The following is a 23,789-nucleotide window of genomic DNA, read 5'->3' on the forward strand; positions in this document are numbered from 1 at the left end:
GAGGGGGTGGTGGTCCCCCGCCCCGACCAGCCGCTGATGCAGCCGTTTCAATCAAACATGCTGACTCCGCTGGGTCTTATGGCCCAGAATGAGTCACTTTGCTTCCCAAGGCCTCCGCGTGTCCATCTGTGACATGGGACTACTGTCCATCTTGCGGAGCTGCTGTGAGGACCCAGTGACACTATGTGTACGCCAGTCCACTTGGCAGCATGCCTAACGTCATCGTGTCCACCCCCTAGAGCTGCCCTCACGGGCTAGGCACAGTCCCTCGGACTGCTCTGTTTGGCCTGTCCCCGGGTTCTCCCGGCAAGTGTGTGGGACAGAGAGTCCCACGATAGCCACCCCTTCTGTGTGTGTCCCCCCTGGTCCTCCCCGCCCTCCTCTCCCCAACCCAGCCCCTCAGCTGCAGACAACGGGACACAACTCACTCTTTCCTTTGTGTGCTGGGCAGAGCTGTGCCAGGGCACGGCGGGGACGGCTGCACAGCTGCCCCAGCCGCCCTCACCCCTGCCTCCACCACCGCCTGCCTGCTGCTTCCCTCCCCTCCGGGCTGGCGTGGAGAGGGCTGCACAAACAGCTGGATGGGCAGTGCCCACTGGGCCTCCCGGGCCAGGGGCATCCCTTGCTGCCCAAGCCTGAGAAGCCCCAGTTTCTGGGGCCAGCTGGGCATGCATCTGAAACCAGAGGGCTTGGCCTCATGGGCTGAGACTAGAAGAGTGCAGTACTGGGCACACACGAAGCTATCCCCCCACTCCATCAGGGCCCCCTTGCCCTGTGAGCCCCCCAGGACTGTCATCTTCCCTCGCTCCCGCCCCCGACATGCCCCTTCCTCCCAGTAGTAATCCAGGAAAGAGCAGCTTTCTCCAAGGCTTTGGTTCCAGAACCCCTTTGGCAACCCTAACATGTGTCAAAGATGTTTCTCTGTGGGTTTCTAGTTAGGGATATTGACTGCTTAAATATTTATCAAAGGATTTTAAAATATTTATTTAAGATCGCTAATAGAGGCTTACATAGTGGTTAAGCCTCTGCTTGCGGTACCGGGATCCCACATGGGCACCGGTTCTAATCCCAGCTGCTTCACTTCCCATCCAGCTTCCTACTTACACCCTCAGAAATGGTTCAAGACCTTGGAACCCTGCACCCACGTGGGAGACCCAGAAGAAGCTCCTGGCTTCTGGCTTCAGCTCAGCTCAGCTCTGGCTGTTGTGGCCATTTGGGGAGTAAAAATTAAATGGAAGATCTTTCTCTCTCTCTTTTAAAAAGGTTTATTTATTTTCATTGGAAAGTCAGATACACAGAGAGGAGAAGAGACAGAGAGGAAGATCCTCCATCTGATGACTCAATCCCCATGCAGCCACAATGGCTGGAGCTGAGCCGATTCAAAGTCAGGAGCCAGGAGCCTCTTCCAGGTCTCCCATGTCAGTGCAGGGTCCCAAAGCTTTGGGCCTTTCTCCACTGCTTTCCCAGCCACAAGCAGGGAGCTGGATGGGAAGTAGAGCTGCTGGGATCAGAACAGGTGCCCATATGGGATCCTGGCGCGTTCAAGGTGAGGACTTTAGCAGCTAGGCCACCTCCCTGGACCCAGATTGTTCTGTCTCTTCTTCTCTCTGTGAATCTGCCTTTCCAATCAAAATAAATATTAAAAAACAAAAGTTCTCCATAAATCTATTCTGTCTGCGCTAGATCATCCATCACATACATTTATACATGCAAATGAACTCTTTTACACAAAGCAAAACAGAAGGCTTGAAGAGTGCTTTTGGGTGGACACTTTTACGGAGACACACACAGATTCTGTGGCTTCTGGAAATTTCCAGGGGCCTGCAGGGATGGCACCTGGGCAGAAAGGACAAACAACCTCTCAACATTTAGAGGACCATTGCTGGACCTCAAGGACTTCCCGGAAGCATATCAAGATTCCCTGGGGCCTCCGGGGGCCCTGCACTCGGAAGACCTTGGTGTGAAAAAGACAGCTGCCGCCGAAACCTCCACAGCCTCACTTTGCTTCTCTGTGAAAGGGGCTCCCGCCACCCACCCCTCAAGGTCACGACCAGCGGCTGTGACAGCAGGCATTGCTCCTGTGCCCTATGGGTCAGCTCAGGTTTTCTCATTTTTAATTTTTAAGATTTGTTTTTATTAGGAAGTCAGATATACAGAGAGGAAGATCTTCTGTTCATTGATTCATTCCCCAAGTGGCAGCAATAGCCAGGGCTGCGCCTATCTGAAGTCAGGACCCTCTTCCAGGTTTCCCACGCGGGTGCAGGGTCCCAAGGTTTTGGCCTGTCCTCCACTGCTTTCCCAGGCCACAAGCAGGGAGCTGGATGGGAAGTGGGGCTGTTGGGATTAGAACCTGTGCCCATATGGGATGCCAGTGCATGCAAGGTGAGGAATTTAGCCACTAGGCCACCGCGCCTGGCCCAAGATTTCTCATTTCTTAAACAATGGACTAGAGTGCAAGGGAGCCTAACCCCATCCCCACTCCGACCCCCAGCCCCACTAGTAGCTGTGTAGTGAGGAATGTTCCCGAATCCCACGCATTCCCGCTGCAACCCCAAGTGCTACATCCCCACCCTTCATCTGGGCAGATACAAAGACCCGTTCTGTTGGGGAGCTGTGGAGATGCGTGAATTCCCTTGTAACCTACCCCCCCACACACACACACACGCGTGCGCTCAAACGGGGTGCACACCCTCGTGCTTATAAACTAGCCAGCTAATCATGGTATACATATGGCACTCACAACATGCCCTGGACTCAGCCAAGACCTACCCCGCAGACACAGGTGTGCACAGTCACGCCTGAGCCACGTGGGCACACGCCTGCACCGCGCCCTGACTGCCAAGGCACAAGCAGATGGCCTAAAGACGGGCTGGCCTAAAAGGGCACCCAGCAGCTGCGGCAGCCTTGGCTAGGGCGCCACTACCACGTCCTCTGGCGACTCCCAGGCCCCCGGGCCTGCCCCTCTCCGCCCCTGCGCGCGTCCGCGCCGCCGCCGGCGCCACCACGCCACGCTGCAGTCAGCGTCCACCCCACCCGGTCAGCCCTGAAGCTTGCAGCTCCGGGCTCCCGCGCATCCTTCCCGAGCCGCTGGCGCCGGCGCGCAGGACTGAGCAAGGGACCCGGGTACTGCAGCCGGCGCGGCCGGAGTGGGGGGGAAGGCAGAAGCAGTCAGCTCCGCGCAGCCCGCAGGCGGGCCCCTAGCTGCGGCAGCGGCTGCAGGCTGGCTGCCTGGAGTGGCCCTGCTCGTGGGAGAACGGTGGGACAGCAGGAGAGAGTGCTTGCAGATTGCAAGCGGCATGGTGCGGCTGCGGACCCCACAGGGCCACGCAGCGCTGGGGCTGCTGGCGCTGTCCGTGCTGAGCCTGTGCCTAATGATCCAAGTCAGTGCCAAGAGACCCCCCAAGACACCCCCCTGCCCGCCCAGCTGCTCCTGCACCAGGGACACAGCCTTCTGCGTGGACTCCAAGGCCGTGCCCAGGAGCCTGCCCTCCGAGGTCATCTCCCTGTGAGTGTCCCCTTGGCTGGGGCAGGGGTGGGGGTGGGGGAAGGGGTGCCAGAGGAAGTCAGGAACCCCATCTTCCTGGTCTTCAGTGCCTGGGTGAGGGTGGGAGCGCTTAGGGGTTGACAGGGAGTTAGTTCTGCATTGGGGCAGATGCAGTGGCCAAGACTAGGGGAAGGGGGCCCAGACCCATGGTGGCCACCATTACAGAGACCTACTGTGTGGCAGGCCATGTCCCCTGGTAGTGAAACTGGGGTGTTTACATGAGCCTCTGGGTCCCTGCCTGTGATGTCACTCCAAGGCCAAGAAAGGCCCCTTGTCGGAGGGAGAACCGGCTGCAGGGCGGGCAGGGAGGGGGCAGGGGTGCTTCTCCATAGCACTGCATGGGAGCCAGCTGCTCAGGGCAGCCAGTGGGTGCTTGCAGCAAGCTCCTCCAAGACCCCCCCACAGCCCCTTGCTCGAGGGGCTTAGGGAGCTGGACAGTCGCTCCTCCCTCCTTGACGGACAGCACTTTGTGGGTACTAGTAACAGAAGCACCTTTGGGGGGTTATGCTCCTCCAGGGGGTCCCTTGCCTCGGGAGGGCAGAGGAAGGGGAAAGGCAGAGGCCAGGGCTGGTGAGTACAGAAGCCGCTGCCCTCAGCTGCCCCCCACAACCCTGCAGACTATCTCCCCCCCACCCCAGTACTGATTCCAATGTCCCCGCCGCAGGACCCTGGTGAACGCAGCCTTCTCCGAGATCCAGGAGGGAGCTTTCTCCCATCTACCGCTGCTGCAATTCCTGTACGGACACAGAGCCAGCCGGCCGAAGGCAGCTGCAGGGGCGGTGGGGTGGGGATAGGCTGGGGAGCGAGCCAGGGCCGGTGTGTGCGGGGGGGGGGCAGTTGGAGAGGGAGGTGGAGGGTGGAGCAGCCTGTCAGGAGGGGTGAGGGCAGGGCTGGAGACTAAGAGCCAAGAACTTGGACTGTGCCCAAGCCCAGAAGGGGGCATGTGGGGCATGGAGCGGGCTTCTCAGGGCACCCTAGGGAGTTCCATGCAATAGCTTGGGCCATGCCAGAGATGAGGGAGGGGGCATCTCAAAGATAGCCACCACCACCCCCCCAACCACCTCTCCCCACACCACCCCAGGGACCGTGGAAAGGGAGAGAAGGCAGGAGGTTCTTTTGGGGTACGGGTGGGAGAGACAGGAAGCACCAGACATATATGGGAAAGACTTGCCCCCTGCCCATCTTCAGGAGCAAGCGCGGAGCCTGGCAATAGGCGTGTGCCTGATCTTGCCAGCTCCTGGGGAGGGCGGGGATGCTCTGGGTCTGTCCAGCCAGGCCTTGGGGTACCACCCCCTGCCCTGCGGGGCGGTTTGAGGAGGTGAAGCAGCAGGCTGAGGCTTGGGGCCTGGGACAGGTCCTTGGCAGCTGCCTGATATTCCACCTCCGTCTTCCCCAGGTTACTCAACTCCAACAAGTTCACGCTGATTGGAGACAACGCCTTCTCGGGACTGTCGCACCTGCAGTACCTGTGCGTGGGAGGGAGGGGCGGGGTGCCTGGAGCAGAGAGCACGGGGCTGGGGGAGCCCTCTGCCCTTGGTAGGCACACAGCAGATGGTACCAACCCAGGGCCAACAGCCCTTCAGGGACACGCGTTGGACCCCAGGCTGGGGCTCAGGGTGAAATCTCTGCTCCAGGCTCCTGGAGGAATTGGGGGGGGGGGATCCCTGAGGTTCCTACTCCTCTCCCCACAGCTTCATTGAAAACAATGACATCTGGGCCCTGTCCAAGTTCACCTTCAGAGGACTGAAATCTCTGACACACCTGTAAGTGCCAGCTTGGCCCCAAGGGCCTCTGTTGGGTGGCCTTGGCCTCAGGCACCATGTCTGAGTGATCCAGTGACCCAGGATGGGGGCGGTCTGTCTCTTTTTCTCTCTTTTTCATTTTTTTTTATGATGTTTACACAGTTGATCAGGGTGGGAAGGATCAAGAGTTGGGGGAAAATAGATGAGACAGTATTTTTCCAAATTTCCTTTTTCTTCTTCCTGTATCTCGGGGAAGGGGGGAGATAAGGGGAGAAGCCACACACAGCCACCCAGGGATGGGGTGCCCATATCAACCCAGGATCCCCAGTGTGGAGCGTGCTCCAAGGGTTCTGCTTAAGTGGTTCTGATACTTCTGAAATGCTGTCGATCTCACTGATCTAAGAATGAGGAAATCCTCGCACTGTCCACTGCCTGGCGTAGTCGACCCTAGCGTCTCCATTCACTCAGATGTTTGCTGCCATTGCTTGGTTGGGATAGTTGTCCAGTTTGTTCTGCCCTCCCTTGGTGGTCTCTCTTGCAGTTCGCTGGCCAACAACAACCTGCAAACACTCCCAAGAGACATCTTTCGGCCCCTGGACATCCTGAGCGACCTGTAAGGCCTGAGTCCAGCAGCCCCCAGAAGGAGAGGGGTGGGAGGGTCAGAAGCGGAGTGACCCTAAGACCTGATGAGGGAGGGGGGGCTTGCAGTGGGGCTGTTTAGTGGCATTGGGATCAAGTAAGCCGTCTTTCAAGTTGGGGTTCCCAAGATATCCCTGGGCCATCTCCACATACACAAGACGTGTGTGTGTGTGTGTGTGTGTGTGTGTGTGTTTACAAAGCCTGTGGCTGCTAGCACGGGTCTGAGCTGACTCTATAGGGAAGACACAGCACAGCTACAATCCTTGGTCCTTATCTGGTTGAGAAAAAGAAGTCTGCCAGAGGGTGCATGGATGTTCTGCAGGAATGGCAGTGCACTGTGCCATTCTGCCGGTTGGGCACTGCGTGGAAGATTCTTGAACAAACAAACAGAGAAGCCAAGGCTTTATCCGTGGGGCTGTGTCTCCCTCTCCCCATCCAGGGACCTGAGGGGTAACACCCTGAACTGCGACTGCAAGGTGAAGTGGCTGGTGGAGTGGCTGGCACACACCAATACCACCGTGGCCCCCATTTACTGCGCCAGCCCACCCCGCTTCCAGGAGCAGAAGGTGCAGGACCTGCCGTTGCGCGAGTTTGACTGTATCACCACCGGTAGGAGCAGCCCCGTCGCTCCCGACACCCTCACCCCTGTGCTCACCTGGAAACTGCCCCCCAGCAGGCTCCTCCCTCCCCCACCTTCCCCAATCTTTGGGGGCACCCACCCCAGGCACCTCTCCTCCTGGTCTCTACAGATTTCGTGTTGTATCAGACCCTGTCCTTCCCCGCCGTCTCGGCCGAGCCCTTCCTTTACTCCAGCGACCTCTATGTGGCCCTGGCCCAGCCAGGTGCCAGCGCTTGCACTGTCCTCAAGTGGGACTATGTTGAAAGGCAGCTTCGAGACTACGACAGGATCCCAGGTACCTTGATGTGGCTGTGTTGACCCTAGCTTGGTAGGGGTGGTAGTCAGTGAGGGGTGGTGAGTGAGCCTGGTTCTGCTGTTCTGAGTTCAGTGGAGGTTTACATTTGGCCCCGCCTCCTGGGAGGCAGGGGCGGAGCTAGGATGACGCTCAGAAAGATGATTGGGTGTGAGATAGAAAGTTATGAGTTTGATTGAGTGGTGCTGAGCAGGTGCAGAGCCCAGCATTGGAGGGGACCCGTTTTCCTTCTCTCACGGGGTGGGACAGCTGCCAGCTACTCTGACCACGCCTGCCTCTCTGTCCGCTGTCCCCGCAGCCCCATCGGCTGTGCACTGCAAACCGATGGTGGTGGACGGCCAGCTGTACATGGTGGTGGCCCAGCTGTTTGGCGGCTCCTACATCTACCACTGGGACCCCAACACTACGCGCTTCACGAAGCTGCAGGACATCGACCCCCAGCGCGTGCGCAAGCCCAACGACCTAGAGGCCTTCCGCATCGACGGCGACTGGTACTTCGCCGTGGCCGACAGCTCCAAGGCGGGCGCCACCAGCCTCTACCGCTGGCACCAGAATGGCTTCTACTCCCACCAGGCCCTGCACCCCTGGCACCGGGACACGGACTTGGAGTTTGTGGATGGTGAGGGCAAGCCGCGGCTCATCGTGTCCAGCAGCTCCCAGGCGCCTGTCATCTACCAGTGGAGCCGCAACCAGAAACAGTTTGTGGTCCAGGGGGAGGTGAGCCAGGTGCCCGACGCCCAGGCCGTGAAGCACTTCCGTGCGGGCCGCGACAGCTACCTGTGTCTCAGCCGCTACATCGGAGACTCCAAGATCCTGCGCTGGGAAGGCCCTCGCTTCTCTGAAGTTCAGGCCCTGCCCTCCCGGGGCTCGCTGGCTTTGCAGCCCTTCCTGGTGGGCGGCCGCCGCTACCTGGCGCTGGGCAGTGACTTCTCCTTCACCCAGGTCTACCAGTGGGATGAGGGGCGGCAGAAATTTGTACGTTTCCAGGAGCTTGCTGTGCAGGCCCCCAGGGCCTTCTGTTATATGCCCGCTGGAGATGCCCAGTTGCTCCTGGCCCCCAGCTTCAAGGGGCAGACGCTGGTGTACCGACACGTGGTGGTGGATCTCAGTGCCTAATGGGGTGGGAAAAGAGAACTGGCAGGTGCATCCCAGGTGCTGGAGATATTGCGTAGCTACTACATCTGTGCCCTCAACGCGCGCGCGCACACGAGGACTGGCCCTGAGGCAGCACTCACCATCCTGCAATCAACACGATGCTTTCACACACGTACCCCGGGCACAGCCCAAACCCCAGTGCGTGCACACTCCCGGAGATGGGCCGCCTGTGGCCCCTCCCCCTACACCTGCTGGCTCCTCCTGGTTCCCTTCCCTTCCTGCTTCCTGTCCCCACCACCGCGCACAGGAGCTGTAAGGGGGCTGGGGAGATGCACTGGGCGGGGACAGGGTAGCCTTTCCTATTGGTGCTTCGGTGTGGCTCACCTACTCAGCTCCACGTGGCAGCCCCCAGCCGCCTGGGTCACGCTTCTAGACACACTCACAGGGCTCTGCCCCGCTTATTCCCACATACGTAGTCGCCGACACACTCCCACATGCTGGCCCGTGCACCGTCTCCACAGGTCGGCGCACGTGTGCAGGTCTGCTGCTGCCCATGGAGCTCAGCCCTGCTGCTGCTCAGGATGGCAAGGGCGGTGCCAGCTTGTGCTTCCCCTCCCCACTCCTGGGAGCAAAGCCCCCTGGCTCAAAAGCAATAATTGGCACAGTGATTAGCCAAGACATCGGTCTGTCTCTCCTTGTTACCCCTGGAGCTACTGGCTATGACCCTGAGCCCCAGCCCACCATGGACTTGACCCCATCTGGAAAAAAAACAAAAAACAAAACAAAAACACCCTGCGTACGTTTCCTTCCTCCTCAGGCTCACACTACAGCCTTGTCCTCCCAGCCCCACCCCGATCAGGCCACCTCATCTCTGGGACGAGGACCCCGAGCTGTGATGGCTCCTTGGGTAACTTGCAAGCCCCTGAGCCACCTGCGCAGGTGCAGGGGAAGGGGGTCTGGCTGCAGTGTGTCTGGGGCCACAGCTTGGTTCAAGGCCAAAGATACACCCAGCCCTGCCAGGAGCCTGTGGATGGGGCGTGGGAGCCGGGCGTCTGCTGCCCCCTGCCGAGGGTTGGGGTGCACTGCCCTGGGATGAGAACCTGGACCAGAAGGAGCAGCAGGGGGGCTCCGCGGGCAGGATACCCAGAGCCACTGGTGTGGGGTGGGGGAGCGGCAATGCTGTGACTCACCTGCTTTCAATAAAAAGCTCCACCCCCTTCCTGGCTTTCAGGCGTCCTCCAGCTGCACACAGGGGGCCAGCCCTAGCTTCCAGGCCCCCCTCCTCCTCCTGGCTTCCTTCCCTTTTTGGGGGAGAGGGCGCCCCCACTCCTCCAGTCACCAAGGCTGGCTGGTGATGGGGTTGGGAGTTCACAGACATGGCGCTCAGGTGCTGAGACCGTGTGACACCTGGGGCTGACTCACTCTCTCTCCTGTTCCCCTCCCGCCATCACCGCAGTGTCCCTGGAGACGTCCCTGTCATCTGAGTCTGTTGTACGAGGTCACGTCCGATCAGGACAGCCAAGGCCAACCGGGCAGGCTCTTCTTGTCTCAGCCTGCCCTCGCTGTCTGCAGGCTGTCAATCATAGGCTGGGTGGGGCTTCTGGGCAGGGGTTGTGTCTCAGGGCCCAGCTTGGTCCCCCAGCCCATCTGGCACATGTGGGCGTTCCAGAGGAACCTCTTGCTTCCTAGCTTCAGATCGGCTCAGCTCCAGCCACAGCCATCTGCGGGAGTGAACCACTGAATGCAAGACCTGGAGTATGCAAAGCAAGGATTTAGCCACTGAGCCATTGTGCCGGGCCCCCCATCCTGTATGAATCGTGTCTGTGCCTGGGAAGGGGTCTCAGGGAAAACACACATGCACTGGGTGACAGCGTGGGGACTCTGCTCTGGTCCCTGTCCATCCACCACAAGGACTGGAGCAAAGGGACAGTTCTGCTCAGGGTGCTGCAGTCGAGGATGGCCCAAAGCCGAATGACCCTGCATCCATGTAGGAGACCTGGAAGAAGCTCCTGGCTCTGGATTGGCTCAGCTCTGGCTGTTGCAGCTACTTGGGGGAGTGAACCAGCAAATGGAAGATCTTTCTTCCTGTCTTTCCTTCTCTCTATAAATCTGCCTTTCTAATAAGAATAATTAAATCTTTTTTTAAAAAGTCAGATATACGAGAGAAGGAGAGACAGAGAGGAAGATCTTCTGTTCGTTGATTCATTCCCCAAGTGGCCACAATGGCTGGAGCTGTGCTGATCCAATGCCAGGAGCCCAGAGCCTCTCTAGGCCTCTGACGCAGGTGCAGGGTCCCAAGGCTTTGGGCCATTCTTTGCTGCTTTCCCAGGCCACAAGCAGGGAGCTGGACAGGAAGCAGGGCTGCCGGGATTAGAACCGGCGCCCATATGGAATCCTAGTGCGTGCAAAGCAAGGACTTTATCTGCTAGGCTACCGCACCGGGCCCAAAAATAAATAAATCTTAACAAAACAAAACAATAGTGTATCTGTGAAAGCAGGTGCTGTGGCATAACAGATGGGGCTGCGGCAGCAATGCCGGCATTTCATGTGGAGTCCCTGGCCCTGGTTCCGATTCCGATCCAGCTCCCTGGGACAGCAGTGGAAGTTGGCCCACGAGCTCAGTTTTAGAGGGTCTCGCATCTTCCCTGCAGCCTAGGCCGCCGGCCGGCCTGTGTGTGACCCTCCTTGTGGGCAGCAGGTGGCCATGTCTTCCTCTTCTGCTCGTTAAAGTGGGAACTAGGCCCAGGTTCTGTACGTGGCAGAGGTTGCCATCCATGAGCAAGAACAGGGGTGCGGAGATGCTGTTCTTCTCTGTCCGCCCCGCCTCCGATGCCCAGAGTGGGCACGGCCTGCCTGGTCACCTGCCCTAAGGCTTGTCCCTGTGTCCAGACAGCAACCCCGTGGAACGCAGCCACTGTGTCAACAGCTCACGACCAAATAAGACGCATGGTCCACACCAAGCCACAAAGAGTCCCAGGGGCGATGGTCACAGGCCGACCTCACACCCTGGACCGTGCAGACAGACAGGGGCAGTGGGCCTCTTGCGTGAGACACCACTACAACTGGCCAGCCAGGGCTCAGCGAGAGGGGACACATGCAAGCCAAGGGTGTCAAGGCTGTGAAGCTCAGGTCAAGGGTACGAGGCTCGAGGCTCCAGCGCACAGCCAACATTCCACACCTTTGAGCTGGCGCACCTGCCAGCGACAAAGCCTCTTCCCACAGGACACACTGAGACACCCCCTCTGTGGCTAGGACCCTCCCTCCCTCCCCCGCACCCCTTGGACCTTCCTCCATGCCTTCAGCGCAGGCTTAGGGGGGGCAAGGACGGGGAGACTCAATTTCCCCTGGGGGCTGGTTTCACTGCCCACTCTCACACCCAGCAATACCATCACACTGTTGATAATAATAATTAAGACCACATAATCACCATGTTATTTCTCCCCCGAGAAGCCTCCTCCGCCAGGCTCCCATCGCCCTCTGCAGATGGTGGGTGTTAACTAGGGCTCTAATAAAAAGTCCTCAGGTCCCAAACAGCTTCGCTCCCACCCCACCCCTGCCCGAGCACCTGCGGTGGGGTGGGGAGGGGACAGGCTTCTCCCCATTGTCAGAGGCAGCAACCGAGCAGATGGCGTCACAAGTGTCTAATTCTTGCTTGTAGCTTGGCCAGGCCATGGTTGTTGTGGACATCTGGTGGAAATGAGCCAGTAGATGCAAGATCTTCTTTTTTTTTCCCTGTTTTTCTTCCTTTCAAATAAAATGAAAACATTTCTTAAAAACTAAAATTTAGGAGCCTAGCTCAGTCACCTAGTGGCTAAATCTTTGCCTTGCATGTGCCAGGGTTCCCTGTGGGCACCAGTTTGTGTCTTGGCTACTCCAGCTCCCATCCAGTTCTCTGGCTGTGGCTTGGGCGGGCAGTGGAGGATGGCCCAAAGCCTTGGGGCCCTGCACCTGCAAGGGGGTGGAGGGGTGGCTCCTGACTTCAGATGGGCTCGGTTCTGGCCATGGCTACTTGGGGAGTGGACCCGTGGAAGAAGGATCTTTCTCTTTGTTTCTCCTTCTCTCTGTGGATCTGCCTTTCCAATGAAAATGGATAAAATCTTTAAAAAAAAAAACCCTCTAAAATTTAAAAAAAGGGGGACATGGAAAATGGAATTATGAGCCAAGCCCAGTACAGGCATTTGGTATGGCTGTGAACTAAACTATTCAGTCTAGCTCTGGCTTCTGCTGCCAGCTCCTTGCACATCCTAGCAGGTGGCAGATACCTGCCAACGTCACCGGGGTTGCCGCCACCCACACCGAAGACCTGGACTCAGTTCCCAGCTGGGAGGTGTGAGCTGGTCCGGCCCTGGTCATTGTGGACATCTGAGGAGTGAACTAGCAGATGGGGTTGGCCGTGTCATGCCTTCTCTTGAATAAAACTTTCTAAGAAATCCATGCATGGGCAGGCACTTGGCTGTAGCAGATGAGTCCTCAATGTGCACGCTATTCCAGTTCTGGCTGCCCCACTTCCAACCTAGCTTCCTGCAGCGGCCTGGGAAAGCAGTCGAGGATGGCTCAAGCCCTTGGGCTCCCGCACCCATATGGGAGACCCAGAGGAAGTTCCTGAATCCTGGCTTTGGACTGACCCGGCTCCAGCCGTTGCCATTTTGGGAATAAAGCAGAGCTCTTCCATATGGGGGTTCAGCCTCTTAAATGGCACCCCGAGGTGCAGGCAGAGGAGTGTAGGCCACAAGTGTGGAACTCTAATTGGATCTCCCACATGAGTGCCGGAGCTAGGGACTAGGGTTGGGGACCCCAGGTATCCCAGGGCGCTGAATGGGAAACAGAGCAGCTCCGACCCCCTAACCAGGGCTAAGAAGGTAGCTTAGCCCTTGTAACCACAGGTAACCGTGGCTAACCCGACTCATATCTTTATAAAGAACACACACAAACATCCTACAAAACGGGGGCTTCCTGCTGCTTCTTAGTTCCTGGGGCAGCTAGTTGTGTTCTTGCCTGGACACAACAGGATAAACTTCCGTTATAGCCGCTCAGACTAACCCAGCCACCCACCTGCCCACCACGTGTCCGGTGCTCGCCGGGGACCCTCCCCCCGCCACACGCGCGCGCGCGCGCGCGCGCGCGCGCGCACACTCACGGCGTGCCAAAGCCGTTTCCATTTCACAGAGAGCGGGGATGGCAAAACCGAGGCGAAAAGGAAGGTTGCTTTCTGCCCAGGCTTCCACTCGCCCTCACCCGTGCCACGGACGCCCCTCGCGAGTTCCTCAGGGCGCTGCGCCCCTTTAAGAGGCCGGCCCCCACGCCCGCTCCCGGCCCGCCCCGCGCCTGCGCCGGCCGCGCGAGCCCCGGGGTTGGGCAGCTCTCAGTTCCGTGCAACTTTCAAGTTGAGTCGTAAACCCCGCCCCGCAGCCCCGGGCCGCTGGTGGCCGGTGCACCGGACCGCGGCCACCCGCGGGAGCGCAGCGCAGGCGGCCGCCCGCTCCAGCCCCACGAGGAAGCGCGCCGGCGTCTCCAGCCGAGGCCGCGTTCACCCGGGCGGCGGACGGAGGGGCGCGCCCACCGTCCCCGGGCTCCCGGAGGCGGCTTCCCGGCCCCCGGGGTCAACGTCCCGGCCGAGCGATCGCGATCCGGCTTCCCCTGCGTCGCACAGGCCGAGTTGCTGGACTGCGGACTCCCTCCTGGGTTGGGGAGGGGTCTTCCCCCTTCGTCCCCACAATGGTGTCCTGGATGATCTGTCGCTTGGTGGTGTAAGTATGGCCGCTCTCCGGACTCCCTTTCCGGGTGCCCCCGAGGACCAACTGCGGTGGGAGCTGCAGGGCCGGGGGTTACGCCCTCACACCCCCCACCCCCTCCTCGGGCGCGCAACGCCTGGGTAACGGACCTGTGGGGCTGCGGGCGGACGCTCGGCCCCCTCCACCTGACCACCTCCCTGGGCCACCAGCGCCACCCCCTGCCCACCCGGGCCAGGCCGCACTGCGGGGCAGGTGGCGTGGGACTAAGGCCACAGGGGCCAGCACTGAGTCTGGGCAAAGCACCAGGCGATAGGGCACGTTGTGGGTGGAGCGCAGGTGTCTGCGTCCACGTGAATAGTCACATGATTCGCCCCAGTCCCCTGGCCCCAGCCTCCCTCCTTGGAATCCTCAGACAATCCCCCTCCCCGGCTCACGGCAGTCCCTGGTCGCCCTGCTAGTGGGCGGGGACAGCCCAGTCGGTCGTGGGTGAGCTTGGAGCACCTGTTTGAGCAGCTGGGTCCTGGCTCCATCCGTGCCCCCATGGGCTGCTGGTGCAGACCTGCCTGGGCAGGCAGGGGCTGTTTGTAAACAGCGGGGCGGAGAGGTGGCCTCCGGGGCACTGACTCAGGCACCCCGGGTTGTGCAAGCCAACGGGCCAAGCGGGAAAAACAGGGCCGGCATTGGCACCTCGCTGGCAGCCGCCCCCACCCCCTCCAGGAGGGAGGCAGCCACCTGGCAGCGCCGGTGCAAGGAAGGGGAGGGGTGCAGTGTGAAACCCCTCCCCCTCCCCGCGGGGGGCTTCTCTTCCAGGCTAGTGTTTGGGATGCTGTACCCGGCTTATGCCTCCTACAAAGCGGTGAAGACCAAGAACATCCGGGAATATGTAAATGTCGGGATGGAACAGGGATGACTTGGGAGTGGGATGGGAGGGCAAGGTACGGTCTGACTGGCTGCCCGCTCCCCCTGCTGCAGGGGCAGAAGCCCCCTGTCCCCCACAGAGGGGTCAAAGCAGGCTGGGAAGGACAGCCACGCAGCAGGACAGGACTGGCCCCAGAGGGCTCTCTGCGCCCGGCCGCCCGCTCACCTCACTGACCCTTGCACCTGCAGGTCCGCTGGATGATGTACTGGATCGTCTTTGCACTCTTCATGGCGACAGAGACTGTCACGGACGTCTTCGTGTCCTGGTCTGAGCACAGGGCACCGGTGGGGGGTGGAGGTGGCCTACACTCTGCAGGGGTCTCCTTCCCAACAGCCCCCCGCTCACCTGCTGCCGCCCTGTGCTCCCACCAGGTTCCCGTTCTACTACGAGATCAAGATGGCCTTTGTACTGTGGCTGCTGTCACCGTACACCAAGGGGGCCAGCCTGCTGTACCGCAAGTTTGTACATCCGTCCCTCTCTCGCCATGAAAAGGTACTCCCCACCCCCTGGGAAGGATGGAGGGGTATCCTGGAAAGGGGGTGTGCCAGGCGGGAGGCGTGGCTGTCTGCAGAAGTCAGGCCTGTGTACCCAAGCCGCCTCCCTCCCCTTCTTCTTCTTCTTTCTCCTCCTCCTTCCGGGTCCCCAGGAGATCGACACCTACATCGTGCAGGCCAAGGAGCGCAGCTATGAGACGGTGCTCAGCTTCGGGAAACGGGGCCTCAACATTGCCGCCTCGGCCGCCGTGCAGGCCGCCACCAAGGTGCCCCCCCCCCCAGCCAGGCAGCACCTTTTGGGCCAGTGGAAGCGTGGGGTGGTACCTGCAGCCTCACTGCCCTCTCTGCTCGCTGGGTATTAAGAGGACCCAGGGCCGGAGAACTGCCCTGGCCACTTCTAGTTGGGAGCTGCTGAAGGTCAGCCCTGGACCCTGACCTAGAGACCCCCGACTCCCTACAGAGCCAGGGTGCCCTGGCGGGCCGCCTGCGAAGCTTCTCCATGCAGGATCTGCGCTCCATCCCCGACGACCCTGCTCCCAGCTATCAGGACCCCCTCTACCTCGAGGACCAGGTCCCCAGCAGGCGGCCACCCATCGGTGAGTGGCCGCGGAGAGAGATGCTGCCCGCCCCAGACAAAAACGGAACCAAGTGTAAACGTGTGTTTCCTGCTTCCGCTCCGGCCTCCTCTCCCTGTAGGGTACCGGGCTGGGGGCCTGCAGGACAGCGACACCAATGATGATGAGTGCTGGTCGGACACGGAGGTCGCCTCCAAACCACCTGCCCGGCCCCGGGAGAAGCCGCTGAGTCGCAGCCAGAGCCTGCGCAGCATCAAAAGAAAGCCGCCCCTGCGAGAGGTGGGTGGAGGACAGGGCTCAGGAAGGTGGCGGGGGGCTCTGCCAGCCCTCCCCGCCCACACCTCTCACCGTGCACCTGTTCTGTCTCTCTCCTCCCCCCTGCCCAGGGCACCTCCCGCTCCCTGAAGGTCCGCACGAGGAAAAAAACGCTGCCCTCAGACGTGGCCAGCTAGGGTCTGTGGAGGCTGGCCTGGTCTTCCCTTGTGCCTTTCCAGAGGGCACACTCGAAGCTGCCTGCACCCTGGGCCCTACTCCTGCTGCTCCTGAGCTGGCGGCATCTGCTGACTGCAGGGGGACCCTGCGTCTGGACGCACCCACTGTGTACCAAAGCAAGCCCACCCCGGGGCCTTATTTATTGCCTCTGCCCACGAGGAGTGGGTCCCAAAGTTCCTCCCGCCCCCAAGCTGTGTGCATGCCTTCCGAGGCCTGGCGTGTGTGTGCATGCATGGGTGTCCTGGCTGTGTGACTTGAGTTGGTGAGAGAGGTTCAGCTGGTGGATGTTTTGATAAAATAAATGACATAAAAACCTTACGCGGTGTCCCCATGGGTCTCCCACACTTCCTGTCACACGCGACATTAAGTGGAGTGCCTTAGGGGTTTAGGATGAGGGTGGACAGCCTGCTACGGGGCCTAGCTCCCCGAAACATTAAGGACACACAGGATGAGGGGTTGGGGCTGCAGTCCCCAAGCAACTCCTGGCTACTAGCTGCGCCTTCCCAACCATGGCCACAAGAGGGTAGCAGCTGCCGGGATCTCGTCTGCCCTCAGCTTCCAGGTCAAGGAGGGCGGTGCTGGGAGGCTGGCCAGAGCCGCCGCCCTGGGAAGCCGGCTGCTGTTGGCTGGCTGGCTGGCTGGCTGGCCGCAGGAACCATGCAGAATCCGGCGTGGCCTCCATTGGCCCTCCCTGCCACTTGTGGTCACTGGTCCTCAGCCTGTGCCATCCGCAAAGCCTCCCCTGTACCGCCTCCTCCTCCCTGCCCTTTCCCTTCCCCTGGGACCCAGGCTCTTTTGGCCTGGGCTGGCTCCGTGCCTCCCCCTTGCCTGCCCGTGAACTTCTGGGGCCAGCCAGTGCTGGCTCTGGCCCCCCCACCCCCCTTGGACGTTGCAGGGCTGCATGCGGTGCCCAGGGCCGCTCCTCTGAGCCACCCCCACCCTGTCTGCTTGTTCCTCTACCACTTTGGATTAAGCAAAGAGCCAGAAAAGAAGAAGCTGGGAGGAAGGGAAGCAGGGTTGGTAACCTGGAGTGGCCCGAGGGAGCATGGATTAACTCTTGACGTGGGGATTATCAGGGTTTTACTGGGGGGGGGGGTGGCACTTGATCCGCTGGGCACCGGAGCTCAGCTATGTCCTGCCACGGCATTCCCTGGCGTGCCTGGTGCCATGGATTCTCTCAGCCAGTGTCTAGCAGCCCACCCCACCCCCAGCCAGGATGAGCCAACCCCGGAAGGATGCGAACACCACCAGTGACCAGCTCCCTGGAGCGAGGACTACCACACGGCCAGCAGCCCTCCGAGCCCCCCCGCGCCTGAGTGCGTTCCATACTCCAGCCGACAAACCGGAAAACGCGGGCACATGAGGTACCAATGACGTGCTCAAGATGGCAGAGCTCCTGAGAGGGCAAATCGGGCTCTGCAGCAGGCAGCCTGCCTCGGGCTCATGCGCGTAATCGCTCTGCAGGACCAAAGCAAACAAGCCGTTTCTTGCCCAGGAGGCAGAGAAGCAGCTACGCCTTGCAGGGTACAAGCTCATGTGCCCTGGTGCCAGGCACTTCACACGGAGACGATTTCCCTGGAATCCTCCCAGCCAGACAGACGGGTAGAGGCCGAGTCCACTTTATGGATGCAACAAACTGAGGCTTGCTGGGCCACCATGACATGCCCACAGTCGGCCCTACTCAGGAATGCAAGTCCCCAGAGTTGACCTGGAGCCTGAGGTTGTTGGGGGAGGAGGGGAAGGGAGACTTCCTGTACCCCTTATTCCACTGAAGACAGTGCACAGAGGGCAGCAAGGTGGTCCTGGGCCCCTTGGCAGCGTTGGCAGTGCTGGGCTATGTGGGTGTCCTCTTTGGCTGTCTTCTTTCTCCCCACCCAGCTCCGTGGTCCCAGGGCCCCACACAGACATCGGCTGCCCCCGCAAGTCGGCTGCAGGTACTTCCACCTTTGCAGCTGCTGGTGCCTCGGCCTGGTGCCGTGCCCCTGCCAGCAGCGACCACAGCTCATTCTGTCTCAGCTTGTAACTTGGGGTTGCACCTCAGTGCCATTGGGAAGCATGCACAAAGCCCTGGTTACCCCCACTGACTTCCAGGCCTGGTTAACACAGCTGCCACTAAGCAGCCCCGAGGAGAGCTTACTGGCAGACCACCATGCCCAGAGGGACCCCGAGCTCCCATAGGAGAGGACCATGTAGCCTTGTGCATGGCGGGGCTCTGTGGCCTGCACTGTCCGGGACACCCACCCCCCCGCAACTGCCAAGCCTTGAGAATGCCTTGGGTCTGGCCAATGGCTGACTGTAGCTGTCCAGGTGCCAAGGCGTCCTGTGGCCAGAGGGGAAGGAGCAAGGACGAGTCCAAGTGCAGGGGGCATCTCTGGCCAAGTGGACATGTGATCCTGAGGTTTCGGGGCACTGGATGCTTGTCTGGGTGTCAGGGGCCTTCCTTCCCAAACCCCACTGCCAACATCCTCCATGGGGACCCACCTTCTGCCCAGCACCATCTGGACAGGGTTCCTTGGTATGATAGGTCCCTGTGCCATGTCCAACCTGGGCAGGATTAGGGCTAAGTATCAGGGTGGGAGTGGGGGCATTTGAGACCACCCCCTTAGGATCAACCCCCTTAGGATCACACACCGAGCCAGAGCCACCGGCTCCTAGTCCCGCTCTGCAGCAGCTGCTTCCCACCTGGCCTGCTCCTGCAGTACCCTGGGGTGGGGGTGGAGGCTCGGCCCCTCCCTTCTCCAAGCATCCCTTGGTCTACCCAGGTGCCTGGTCCACCTCTCAGCCTCTTCAGTCCCCACCCGACTGGATGTCCAGCTCCCCTGGCCCTGCCTCTGCCCCCGGGGTCAAGGTACACACTAGCCACCCTGCGGCTGTATTTTTAGCTTCCCCCTCAGGCACTTGATAAGCCTCTGCTTCCAACAGCACAGCCCCCCACAGGGGCCTGGGTTGGGCAATCCTAGTGGGTCCTGTTCCCCTCCCCACCCCACCCCACCCCGTCCCCTCAAGGGGGTGGAGTCAAGCATTCTGACTCTCAGACTCCCTCCCCCACCCCAGCCCAGCTTCAGGGACTGGGGGCATACTGCGGAGAGGGCTGCCTGCCTGTGCTGGGACAGTCCAAAGCTTGGTTGGTGTCGGGGACATCCTAGGGGTGTCCTGGGGAAGTGTGAGGGGGCTCTCCCTCTATGCAGTAGTTACACTGCAGAGTCGGGGGGGGGAGGGGGCTCCAGAAGAGGAATTAGGTTAAGGATGTGGGTAGGTGGGTGGGGGTGGATGTGGGAGTGGGGGTGGCATCAGCCACAGAGCTTCCTCCTATCTCCCATCACTACACTTCCCCTCCCCTCCCCCAGGTCCTGGGAGAAGTCTCCCCCCACCCCCCGCCGCCTGGGGGTAGGGGGAGATGTCTCTTGTTCTTCCCTCCACCCCCAGTGGTGCTACAAGGGGTGGGGGCAGGATGAGTGGGGGGCGGCCAACCTCAGCTGTGTGAAGGATGAAGGGGCTGGGGAAGCAGGGCTAGGTGCCCAGGCGGCCGCGTGTGTGGGAGGGGATGTCCTCAGATGCCCTCCGCCCAGGCAGTCCCCGCTCTGACGTGGGTGCCCCCCCTCCCCGCCCGGATTAGTGGCAGCTTGGCCTGACTCTCCGGGGCTCCTTTTCGCCCCCCGGCCCCGCCTGCTCGCCTACCCTCTGAGCAAGGGGGGGTGGGGGGGCTGCTCGCTCGCCCACCCGAGGGGGCACTGGGTCTGCCCAGGTAAGGGGCTCTGGGGATGGCCAGGGCAGCTGCCGTGCCTGCCAGCACGAGAGAGCGAGTGAGCGTGTGTGTCAGTGCGTGAGGGGGCCGGGGTGGGTGCAGGCTGGGGACAGGCCCACCAGGCAGGCACGCAGGGCTGCCTGGCCGGCTGGCTGGCTTTTGTCCACCGCTCTGTGCGGGCTTTTCTGGTGTGTTTGTGTCTTTGTGCGTCTCAAGCCCTGCTCCATCCTCAAGCCCAGAGCAGCCGTGACAAGGATCAAGGATTCTGCGGGGCCTGTGGCCTGCAGGATGGAGTGGGGTGGGGGCGTGGGTGGTGGAGAGCTGGTGAGCGTGGGGAAAGGAAGCTTGCCCCCGCCCCCTACCCGGACCCCCGACCCCAGCCCCCCACGAGCCCTCCCTCCTCTCCTGGTGTGGCTGCTGGCCCAGGCTCTGTCCTAGCAGCCAGGGTCTAGTGCAAGGACTATGACCTGAGGAAGGTGGAGGGGTGGGGAAAGGAAGATGGTGGAGGTGGGAGTAGTTTGGGGGTGACGAAGGGAGTCACTGCCTACAAGATGACAGTGACCAACCCTCTCGGACCTCCTGGCCAGCGCCCCTCCCCCCAATCCTACCATGGCCTCTCCCAGGTCCCCAACTACCAGACTGCCCCACAAGCTGTGCCTGCTGAGGACGGAGGCCCAGTGGAGGTCAGGGGTCAGAGCGGGGAACCTCAGGACACCCCAGAAGTCCATCTGGGAAAGGGAGGCCGGGCCTCAAGGCCTAGACTGTTGCAGACCACGCATGATTGACTGATCCAACTGCGGCTCTTCAGCCCTGACAGCCTCGGGACCCCCTAATAGCCCCTGCCCCCAAGGACCTGACATGTCCCTTGGGCCTGTCTCTAGCCCCGTGAGAACCCCTCCCGCAGGGTGTGGACTAGAAACCCTCCCTCCTGGGCCACGCAGCCACGGACTTATTGCTCCAGGACTATCAGGAGGCAGGCTCCCCTGGCCAGGGACCAGAGTTGGGGTGTTAGGAGGGCAGTGCGAATACAAGCTGGGACCAAGCTGAAGGCCTCCAGAGCAGCTCTGCCTTCCGTGGGGTGGTCGGTTGTGAGTGGTGGAGGTTGGGGGGAACACTCCTGGCCCCCCACACACCCCAGGGGGAGAGCTGAGAGAGGCTGGCTCCCACAGGGAAGCAGGGTGCCTTCGGGGAAGGGAAGCGCCCACTGGGCGTGTGGGTTTCTGTGTGTGTCTGAATCTGTCTGTTTGTGTCTGCTCTGCTCTGGAACCACCCCCGCAGAGCGGCCGAGATGCTTCCAGGGTGGAGGGTGCCCTGCTCACAGATCTGCTCCCTCCCAGGAGCCACTCCCATGGGCGCCTCTCCAGTCTGGCCTGGGAGCGTTGGAAACACTGGGGGGGCCAGAGCCGGGCTACAGGACAGACTGGGGAACCGGGGAGTGGGGTGGTCCCGGCTCCTCGGCGCCCATCTCTTAACTCTGGACACTGATTGAAACTTAAGGCCCTAGGGGGCCAGACCCAGGCTCTCCCGTTCACCCACAGGACTCCTAGACCTTTGGGCCCTGGAATGGGGGGCTGGGAGGGGGGTTCTGAGTAGGGTTTGGGGGTGTTGGGGGAGAGGAGAAGGCCCACTGATGTGCCCCAGGTGCCGGAGTTGGAGAGAAACAGCAGACAGTGGTCCAGTGGGCAGGCTGGTTAGGTCGCCCCCATCACTGACCCGTGAGAACCCGACTGCCCCTGCCAGCTCTGGCACTGCCCCTTGGCAGCCAAGGGGGGGCACCCCGCCCGAGCACCCCGGGGGGGCACCCCGCCCCACCGTGGCCTGGGCCGGCCGCTCCCGCCCTTTGCTCTAGTTCCCGGGCTTGGCACCTATAGTTGGGGGGGGGGGTGCTGCCCGCCTGCCAGGCTCCGGGGCCGGGCCCACGGGAGGGTGGGGCGGCTGGGAAGCTGGCACGCTGCCCTGGGGGAGCCTCTCTCGGCAGGCGCCCGGGTGCCGCGGGGGGGGGAGGTGGAGGGGGTAACAAAGGGCTCATTCTCCCCGTGCGCAGCCGGTGGCATCGCGGGGCGTTGGCGGAAGCCCCCGGGGCTCAGGAGGGGGCAGGCCCAGGCGGGGCGCGCCGAATCACGGGCTCCTGTTTCCCGCAGGGTGCTGGAGGAAGAAACCTGCGGAGCAGCTTCCTGACTCTCAGTTGCGCGTCTGGCGATGGCGATCGGAGGTCCCGCCGCGCTCTCCCTGCATTAGCCGCTCGGCGCGGTTGCTGCGTCCTCGCTGGTGTCTCTCTCCGGGTCACCGGATCGGCCCGTCGCCCTTCCAGGCGCGACCCCCTGTCCCCCGGGGCCCTCGGCCTTTCTCTCTTCCCCCGGACTCGGACACCTCCGACCCGGGGTGCGCGTTTTCCCCGCTCCCCTCCCCCCCGGGGCCCCAGCTGCCTCTCTCCTTCTGGGGGCACCCCGCTCCCTAGCCCCGATCCGGTCCTCCCCGCGGCGCAGCACGGAGTCTCAGCGTCCCATGGCGCAACCCACGGCGTCGGCCCAGAAGCTGGTGCGGCCGATCCGCGCCGTGTGCCGCATCCTCCAGATCCCGGAATCCGACCCCTCCAACCTGCGGCCCTAGAGCGCCTCCGCCGCTCCTCCGTGGGGGGAAAGGAGAACGCGAGAGCGGTGAATAGACCGAGCCGGAGAACGCGTCGTCCCCGCCGGTCCGCCCGCCAGCCGGGAGGCCCGGGAGCCGGCCCATGGGGAGCGCGCGCCCAGCGCCGGCCAAGACGACCGCCGCCCCGCCCGGCCCGTGAAGCCCAGGTAAGCGCGTGCGACGCTGCGCCAGGGACGCGCCCTCTGGACGCTTTGCGAGCTGAGACAGTTCTTCTGGACCCCTTTGGGCCTGACCTGGCCTCCTCAACTCTCAAACTCAGGGTACCCATGCATGCGTGGCTGGTCCGCGCACGCAATGCCGTAACTCCCACGGCATCCCGCTCTCGGGCCTGCGCAGGGGAACCGCACCGCGCGCGCGTGCCACCTGTCATCCCGGTCTCTTGCACGCACGGTTCAATTTTCCCTCCCTTGCCTCTCTCTGGGGCTCGGCTCGTTTTCCCCGCCTCCTGCCCTCCCTCTCTCCCCCAACACGCGGCCAGGCTGCAGGCAGTTCCCAGCAGCGGCCTGGTACTGCCGCCCTGGGGAGGGGGAGAGAGGACTGGAGTGGCCGGTCAGCCGAGGCCCCCCTCTCTCCTGGGCTGGCTAACCAGGCTCATCTTCACGGCAAGGGCGGAGATCCCAGCCCTAGCACACTTGTCCTGGGACCATTCGCTGGAGAAGCCAAAAAAATCTTAGAGAACTGGGAAGAGAAGGGCTTTCTGCAGCCCCAGGTGTAGGGGGAGCCAGCAGCCAGCAGCCCTGGCTGGTATCCTTGCCCGCCCCCAGCCGGCCAGACCTGTGCCTCTCCATCTTGCTAGACTAGCTGGGGGATGGTGGGGGGAGCGCAAGTAGCACCCTCAGGCACGGGGTGGGGTGGGGTTAGCAACGTGGAAAGGGTCTTCTGAGACCCCAGTCCTGTTGACACGGGGGCCGGGAGAAGGAGTGACACGATTTACTCAAGGGCACGTCAGGGCCTCCTTTGTGTCCTGGAATCCATTGTTGCTCCATTCTCTTCCCCTGTGGCTGGAGACCAGGGTCCCGGCTTCAGAAGGCTAGAACAAGTCACCCTAAGAATGGCAGCTTCTGGTCAGGGCTCTGACCCAAGCAGACCATCCAGGTCCAGGGGTCTGGTGGCCGGGAAAGACAGAGGGGTCAACTCCCCACATCCCAGACATGCAGGACCCTGGGGTAGTGAGGTGGGCCAAGGGCCTGCCCTCGATACTGGCAGGGCGCGTGGAGCCAGGTAGCGAGGG

General features: G+C 61.7%; 2 protein-coding genes across 2 annotated transcripts; both read left to right on the forward strand.

Moving 5' to 3' along the window:
* The first annotated feature begins 3,296 nt into the window (after nt 1-3,296).
* On the forward strand, nt 3,297-7,977 carry LGI3 (leucine rich repeat LGI family member 3). Its single transcript, XM_040971372.1, has 8 exons — nt 3,297-3,505; nt 4,209-4,280; nt 4,941-5,012; nt 5,236-5,307; nt 5,828-5,899; nt 6,365-6,534; nt 6,675-6,839; nt 7,156-7,977. Exons 1-8 carry the CDS (start codon nt 3,297-3,299, stop codon nt 7,971-7,973), a joined length of 1,650 nt encoding a protein of 549 aa, XP_040827306.1. The 3' UTR covers nt 7,974-7,977.
* Nucleotides 7,978-13,446: 5,469 nt separating this feature from the next.
* REEP4 (receptor accessory protein 4) lies at nt 13,447-16,479 on the forward strand. The gene is made up of 8 exons (XM_040971271.1): nt 13,447-13,699; nt 14,495-14,567; nt 14,792-14,868; nt 14,975-15,095; nt 15,250-15,363; nt 15,558-15,693; nt 15,794-15,951; nt 16,059-16,479. The coding sequence occupies exons 1-8, from the start codon at nt 13,668-13,670 to the stop codon at nt 16,122-16,124; spliced, it is 777 nt and encodes a 258-aa protein (XP_040827205.1). The 5' UTR covers nt 13,447-13,667; the 3' UTR covers nt 16,125-16,479.
* Nucleotides 16,480-23,789: the final 7,310 nt, after the last annotated feature.

Source organism: Ochotona curzoniae, unplaced genomic scaffold (assembly GCF_017591425.1).
Source record: "Ochotona curzoniae isolate NIBS_2020 unplaced genomic scaffold, NIBS_Ocur_1.0 contig_21, whole genome shotgun sequence".
Lineage (NCBI taxonomy): Eukaryota > Metazoa > Chordata > Mammalia > Lagomorpha > Ochotonidae > Ochotona > Ochotona curzoniae.

What these genes read in the sequence shown, in the direction of transcription:
- LGI3 (XM_040971372.1), top strand. Translation starts at nt 3,297, where the DNA reads ATGGTGCGGCTGCGGACCCCACAGGGCCACGCAGCGCTGGGGCTGCTG. An exon ending in CTGTCGCACCTGCAGTACCT is followed by an intron (nt 5,013 to 5,235) that starts GTGCGTGGGAGG and finishes CTCTCCCCACAG; the next exon opens with CTTCATTGAAAACAATGACA. An exon ending in AGACTACGACAGGATCCCAG is followed by an intron (nt 6,840 to 7,155) that starts GTACCTTGATGT and finishes CTGTCCCCGCAG; the next exon opens with CCCCATCGGCTGTGCACTGC.
- REEP4 (XM_040971271.1), top strand. Translation starts at nt 13,668, where the DNA reads ATGGTGTCCTGGATGATCTGTCGCTTGGTGGT. An exon ending in CCAAGAACATCCGGGAATAT is followed by an intron (nt 14,568 to 14,791) that starts GTAAATGTCGGG and finishes TTGCACCTGCAG; the next exon opens with GTCCGCTGGATGATGTACTG. An exon ending in CCCTCTCTCGCCATGAAAAG is followed by an intron (nt 15,096 to 15,249) that starts GTACTCCCCACC and finishes CCGGGTCCCCAG; the next exon opens with GAGATCGACACCTACATCGT.